Source organism: Ixodes scapularis, unplaced genomic scaffold, assembly GCF_016920785.2.
Source record: "Ixodes scapularis isolate PalLabHiFi unplaced genomic scaffold, ASM1692078v2 PGA_scaffold13__105_contigs__length_92229423, whole genome shotgun sequence".
NCBI lineage: Eukaryota > Metazoa > Arthropoda > Arachnida > Ixodida > Ixodidae > Ixodes > Ixodes scapularis.
Window position 1 is genome coordinate 55,361,880 of NW_024609839.1, and position 7,641 is coordinate 55,369,520.

Below are 7,641 nucleotides of genomic sequence, written 5' to 3' on the forward strand. Positions count from 1 at the left end.
GCAGTCAGCCCTGACCTCTTGTCCGGAAAGCACGTGTCCAAACGTGACCGGATCTGGTATCCCAAAAGTAACTGGGATGGAGACGTGCCCGGAGCCACAGGCGTGCGCCGATAATTGAGAAGCAGTCGGCGCAGCTTGATGTCCAGCTTGGACCCTGTTGTCTTCTTCAAAGCATCCTTAACCGTACATTGTGAATGATAGGGCGCCGTGTGGTAGTGCTTCACGTAGTTCCTCTTTAACAACTGAGAAAACTTATCACTTGTAAATAGTGTACCATTAACCGTGACGACCGTTCGTGGAATTCCAAAGCGACTGAACAGCTCCCGAAGTTGTCGGATTGTGGAATCCGACGTTGCATGATTGGTAGATGTAGCTTCAATTCACTTCGAATATGAGTTGACGACAATCAGGATCATCTTCCCGTCGACGGGCTCAGCATAATCCAAGTGTAACTTCGACCAGGGTTCACCGGTCACCGGCCAGTCAACAGGTTTCTGTGCTGCTGGCATAGAAGCCGCTTGAATGCATGTCTCACATCTCTGGGTGAGGTGTACGATAGCGAGCAACCGTCTTCATGGCCGGCGCACCTTTGTCGGTCTCGTGAAGGAGCTTAAAGACAGCTTCGCGGGCCTTTTTTAGAACGACGACTTCGTTTCCCCAGTACAGCAAGCTGTGAAGCACCGAAAGCTCGTCTTTCATGCTCCAGAAAGGTCGAAGCCCCTCTTGCTCCACCGATAGCTTGCACGGCCATCCGCGCTGGACATAACTGATGACGCCACGCAACGTATTGTCACACGCGGTCATCCGTGCCATCTGTTTCGCTGACACCAAGCAGTTGTCGAGCTCCTCCAAGGAAACAATTATTTCAGGAAGCTCCTCCTCTTCTAGTTCCTGTGGATCCACTTGAAGGAGAAGTCTACTAATGGCATCGGCATTGGCGTTACTTGTCCCTGGCCGGTACTCGATGCGATAGCCGTATCCACCCAGGATGATGGCCCACCGTTGAATTCTAGCCGCAGCCATCGTCGGCACGGCCTTGTCGTGATGGAAGGCTTGTGATTTGTAACCAAGGTGAACTCCCTACCCAACATGTAGTCCCTAAACTTCGTGACAGCGAACACCAATACCAAGGCTTCTCGTTCCAGTTGGGAGTAGTTCTTCTTCGCACTCGTCAGTGTCTGAGAGCGAAAACCGACAGGCTTTACTTCACTTCCACAACGATGGGAAAAGATGACGCCAATTCCATGTGGTGAAGCGTCACATTCAAGAAGCAAGGGCTTTGTAGGGTCGTAGGGATCTAACATGTACTCACTCAGGATTGTTTTTGCTCGTTGAAACGCCCTGTCTTCATCTTTTCCCATCGTTGTGGAAGTGAAGTAAAGCCTGTCGGTTTTCGTTCTCGGACACTGACGAGTGCGGAGAACTACTACTCCCGACTGGAACGAGAAGCCTAATTGGCGTTGGCGTTCGCTGTCACGAAGTTTAGGGACTACTTCTTGTAGTCCCATCCTCTTCGCCAATGTTGTAAAGTACTACCAAATCGCCGGTGTGGCGATATGTTCTACTAAGAACTGAAAAGCCAGGACAATAAACGTCTTTACTCCATGATGGCGGATCCCGAACAACGCCGCTCGCGCACTCGGCTCCAGAAGAGCATACGTTGTCGTCGTCGTCTGGTATCGGTTCCCATCAGAGACGCACATTTCTAGCGCGAGCACTCGTTCTGCGGAAGAACGTTTCAAAGCAGCAACCTTGTCCTCGCGTGCTTTTTAGCTTAAGGGTGAACATAGAACACCCCTAACTGAGGAAGGCGTAATCGCTGCTATGTTCGTGAGTCATGCCACCGTATGAAGGGTGGTGTTTCGGTTTGGTTTTGTCTTTCGTGCAATTCTTATTCCTATAGTGTACCCGAAAGTGTATTTTGGAGCTCTGTGTTGAGCTGAACTGACAGTGCTTGATAAGTGCGACACCTACACGATCGGCCATTATAAGGGTCGGTGGAATAAATAGTTTTCAACGTACCGCCCTGCTACGAGATTGCCTCATTCCCCAAAAACGTCCTGGGATTTTTTTAACGATTCATGTGTCTGGCAGGGGCTGTTTTCAAGTTCATAGCATCAACAATCATGATCAAAGCGGCCTTTTTTATGCTTCGATTGCTTCATTTGCTCGCTCTCGTGGATGGGTTTTATTAAATTTTATGAACGTGTGGGTTGGCACGCCCTTTCATTGCACTAGCAGTACTCTGAGCTGGCCTCTTGGCAGTTCTAATTTCAACAACCGTCTGAACGTTCACGAACGTAGCCATTTCGACAATCGCTTTCCGTAATTACTCAGTGAAAACATTGATAAAATTATTTTAGCTGCACGCCAGCCTTAATAATTGTCAAATAGCGCTTGTGACGCCTTTGTTTGAGTAAGCTCTTAAATCAACACGTTATTTATAGGGAACTCTGCCATCGAAGCTATCTGCGTTGTCGTGTTGACGGCACGAAATTCGCTCACCCACTAATCTGAGCAACACGCGTCGTCCAACAAAAGTTGCTGCTGTTTTTGTTGCCGAAAGCTGTCACAACGAGGCAACATTGTTGCTGTCGCCTGTGTCGTGCTGATGTTCCCGCGACATGACAGGCTTGTTGAGGGCAACAGGGGGACTGAGAACAATGTTGGCCAACGGTTGGTGAACATGTGTTTCTGTCGCCACCGGGTTTCCTCAATCTGACAGCCTCTTAACGATGACGTATTGCACAGGCCTTGACTTCTAATGCGCTATTGCCTAGTGAGCGTATTGCGTGACAGGAATAAGCGAAGTGGGGTGCAGTCTGCACCTGATTCATTATTTGACGTCATCTTCGTTTTACAAATGGTCCGCGTGTCCCCCTTTCTCCTTCCGTTCCAGATGAGCATGTACGACGCCATGAAGGCCAAAGTACGCATGTCCATCACGGGGACCCAAAATGGCGAGCGGAGCCTGGATCACGGGGAGCGAGGAAGGGTACGCCAGGATACTCTGTAATTATGACGCCTACTCCTTTTATTTCTCGAGACCCGCCTTGCGCGCTGCGGCAGGGTGCGCTTGGACAAGGGGCGTTCTAGCCCACGTCCGATCGATGCCTCTTTGCTGTTTATTTGTATTTTTATTATTAATATTGATGTGAAATTTGACTATTCATACTGGCGCTATGAGAACGGCAGGCGATAATTCCAGATCTCCCGCTTCCAAAGCGGTCTTCCTTCCTTCCATTACACTTTTTGTCGTTAAAAATCCGAAAATTAAGAATAAAGAAAAAAAGTGTGTTTTTAAAAAAAAAAATAGCTCGCATTAGAAAAAACTAATACGCTATACTTGACCCGCCATAATGAATATTGGAAGGATCCCAGATGCAGGTCAAATTATGAGCAGCACATGCTTCGCTGCTTAATTCCTTAGCTTCGAAACAGCTTTGGAGAAAGAACATAGAAATCTAGAAACAATATTTCCCAAAGAGTTGCGTAGCATTTTTTTACATATTTGAACTTCCTGTGTCTTGTTTCTGCTATTTTCATTTGCTTATGTATAATATTCTGTCCGTGATTGTTCTTTGTTTTCATTGTACGAAAACTGTTGTTCGATGGCTGCCAATGGGGCTGAGGGACAGTCAAGCTTTTTGTTAAAGTTTTTTTTTCCCCTTTTTGCTCCACTATTTCTTTCTTTAAATGGAAATTAAATGAAAAATAAATAAAAGATTATTATAACTCTCCGGCATTTCTGGCAATCACGTGACGCCAGCGACAGCCCGAGATCAAAAAAACTTCTGGACAATATGGGTTAAGCGACGACGCACGAAATTGCTTTGATGTGCTTCTGGTGTACCACACTTGATTGGATCCTTTGACAAAATGAAAAATTTCCTGGCATTGAGCCCAATATCTAGTTCCCATGGGGCAAGATGATACTGGTCAGTTTTGTGTGTGTGTGTTTTTTGGCGTGTGATCTTAGGGAGGAGAGGAATGCTATTTAATGCACTGGTTTAACTTCACTGAGGCAAAAGCTGCCAAGAACTGAAAATCCACAAAAAGATGAAGCGCGAGAAAAAAAAACGTAGAACAATATTTTTTAGAAGTATTACGGCGCTTTTGTTTTATAATTATATTTTTTTAGCTTTACATTAAAGGTTTGTTTGGAAGGTACGTATAAGTTTAAAATAACCTCCGGGACCAAAAAAAGTGTCGTTGCTGCTGGTCGAAAAATTGCTTTCGACGCGGTAAGCCGTACTTTGCCGTCGTCCTGCACTGTTATAATAGCAATAATAGTAAAATTTTATTCACAAAACAAGTGAAACAAACGCAACGATAAAGAGAAAGTATGACAAAAATGTCACTGAGCTTCCACATCACACAAGGTGTGTGTAGTGCCATCACATAGCAAGCGCGCGAGAGTAGCTGTACAAATTGTTTAATTTTTTTCTGCAAGAACTTAGACAAAACAAAAAAGCTTGTAAAATTCCAAGTGGTTGGCTTCCCCAATATTTTAAGTTAACCGTTGAAAATTGAGCGTAGTGCATCTCTACTGTGTAGCCTGTTACGCAGCGTAATATCCTAAAGAAAATCTACGTCCTGCGAGAGCTTTCTTAATTTAATGCCACTTCGTCACCCACGTATATACACACGACACAGAGGCAATGAGCACGCGCTGGGGGCCGCTTCTCCCGATTTTTTTTTTTTTTTTTTTTGTATTGCCAGATTATAAAGGCCTGTTCGCACACACAACACGGCGCTACCACAGCGCTAATAGTCAACCCCGGATATAGCGCTCACCTTGCCAATGCAGCGTTGAGTTTGCGGTGTGTTAGAGCATAGCCTCCTCTATACTGACAAAGCCAGGCAGACCGCCACGAGAAGCGGCCGCCGAAATGAAAAAGGTGGAGCGGCAGACAACGGATGAGAGGAGAGCCTCGTGACTGGCGCCCCACTGCGGCGAGACGCCGAAACAAACTTCTCCCGAGCGAACAAGCGCGTTTCGCCGCTGCAAAATTTGTGCGCTGACGTCCAGGGTCCCCGAGAATTGGCTTTTTTATGCTGTGTGCTACCAGATCCTCGCGCTTCAAATCTGCGGCTGTGCATTCTATGGCTCCGTCGTCGAACTGCCAGGCTTTGTGAGTATAGAGGGGGCTATGGTTAGAGACACTGCCCAGATGCGGCGCTGTATCACTGCTTATATAGTTCGAATGAAGCATGACTTGCACGGTACTCCCTACAAGTGACCAAATTACTTGTTATCGACTATTTTTGAAGTAATTTTGTAATAATTGTATTACTCCATAAGGAAGCAATGCCAAGAATAATCGGATTACATTTGGAAGTGCAAACATTACTTGCAACGGTTACTATTTTCCCTCTCTCCCTTCTAACGGCGGCCTTTGATTCTACAAGTTCCCTACCAAGAAGTCCTCGAACGAAGCCTCTGGGAAGAGGACGGTTTATCAAAAATTGTGGATTAAGATGATGAGTAGCTTATGATTCCGTGATTTTGATCCAGCCATGGGCAGTACGAAAGACCAGTTCTCAAACCGCCAGAAAAATCCGTCATTTTCAAAATCTGACGAATGCTCGAGTTATTATCGTCAGAGAAGCACGTGTGATATATAACTTATCATTAACGTACCGTCTTATTAGGGAGTTGCAGTAGATCGTTTTTCCCCTCCGCTACGATATCCGCCAAGAAAATGTCGCAGCTGCGCATGCGCGCCGCCAGCCTTCTCTGCATAGTTCAGGGTCTTGTGGCGGATTACGGAGTGCTATCCAGGTGCTTAGCGGGCTGCGGAAACTATCTACTACAACTCCCTACTAACGAAATCCGTCACGCCACGTCGTAGTGAACGCTCTAAATTAAAAAAAAAAGGAAAGTGTGGTATATTCCGTACGTGTACATAGTCCGCAATGCGTAATATTTCAGTCTTTAGACATGTTTAGTCCGGAACATAGGGTAGCTCAAAATCAACGCTGCGTTGTGCGTGCGTCTAATCAAGAAAAGACGAGGTCACATCTAATGGAACGCTGATACAACGCTGATAGGTACGCGGAGAGCAAGTCGCCTGCTTCTTGCGCAGGGGTTGCAGTGACGTCAAAACGACGCCAACTTCTGATTGGCTTTGCTTGGAAGGATAGTGGGTACACCTCAATGCTAGATGCCTTGAAACGTCTACCCACTATTTCTTCTCTTCAATCAGCCAATAAGAGTTCGGCGTTCTGACATTATCGCAACCCGTGTGTATTAAGCAGACGAACTTGCGCTCCATACACCCGGACAGCTCTCAAGTTTTGAGAAGGGCCCTTGGCGAGCAAAATCGGATATTTGTAGGTCGCGGTTCCGTCGTGCGTTTTGTTGCGTCGTGTCAAACTCTCTGTTAAAGCCTGTGAGTAGACTCTGAGGGACGCTGACAGACGCTTGTTTACGCCTATGGATAGCACCTTATGGGACGCTAGGAGGCCGCTTCACGTCAGCAGTAAATGGTCTCGTCTGGCAGACGCTAGCGGAGGTATGGTGCCTGGAACGCGTCTCCGACTGGTGTGTTTACCGCGTCCAAAAAAAAAAAAAAGTGGACCCTCAGTTTTTGTTTGATGACGTCATAGATGTGTCATCCAACAGCAGGGCATTCCGTCTTTTCTGACGTCATTTGCTGCCCCTCCTGGACATCTTTTGATGTGTGGGCAACCTTGGACGCTAAGCACACCGTGTTAGGCTAAGTAGCGCAAGCTGCCGCCCGTTGCAAAGGGTATAGCCATTACCATCCATCCTTCCATCCATCCGGTCAGAGACTCGCACCGGACAGCATATACAGATGTGCGTCGTGGAAGCTACAGCGCCCCCTGACCGAAAGAAACAGGCCTATAGCAGAAAGTCAGAGCTGTGTCTCTGCCGCTGAGTTCGCGCTGCTGTATATACGGGCTCGAACTGATTAAATGAGTGCGACTGCAAGCGGTTCAATCGGCGTGTTCGATACCCAAAAAAAAAAACCTTATTTCTTGACTTCATTTTTGTTTTCCCTGGGGCTCCCGTTGCAGCTCTATAATCCGCCGTCTCACATGATGCCCCCGGACGGCTTCGGAGAGATTCCCGGCGTCAACACGCATACCCAGGTCTAGCTGCGGGAGGGGGATCAAGGATCGCCGACGACGACGACTCAAGAGGCGAGACAAATCCGCTCCCCGAATCGATGCGTCTAGACTCGGGGGCGGACAGGACGAGACGCCGAGTTGGTCTAACTGGAACAATGTCGTCTCCGCCACTCGGACAAAAAAGAACAAAGAAACCCAACAAAACTCCACTTCGAATGCCCTCCCCTATCTTGCGCCGAAAAGTCTGACATCGCCGCCGTGTTCGCGCCACGAGGGCGGACAGAAACTGAGGGCACTGAGGTGTCCGCTGCCACGACGAAACTTTGTACGCTGTTGTTTTGCTTCGTGTGTTTGCTTGTTTGTTTGTTTGCTCCCTCGAAGTGTTTGTTTTTTCCACTTTAGTGGCACATTAAAATAGTCGCATGTGTCCAGAGGCAAGCAAGGATGGTTCACACACTTGCGACCGCTTATGACCGAGTGCCTTACAACCTCTAATGATATCTTGCGGCCAGAGTGTACACAGGCTCCATCTATCGGGTAACC

General features: G+C 47.4%; 1 protein-coding gene across 1 annotated transcript in view; it reads left to right on the plus strand.

Annotated features, from left to right (window-relative positions):
• Window positions 1-7,125, plus strand: part of LOC120845829 (glutamate receptor 1) — a 250,239-nt gene extending 243,114 nt beyond the window's left edge. Inside the window, exons 14-15 of the mRNA XM_040217397.2 lie at window positions 2,900-2,995; window positions 7,045-7,125. Of these exons, the coding sequence (XP_040073331.2) occupies window positions 2,900-2,995; window positions 7,045-7,125 (177 nt within the window). The remainder of the gene's footprint in view (window positions 1-2,899; window positions 2,996-7,044) is intronic.
• The last annotated feature ends 516 nt before the right edge of the window (window positions 7,126-7,641 follow it).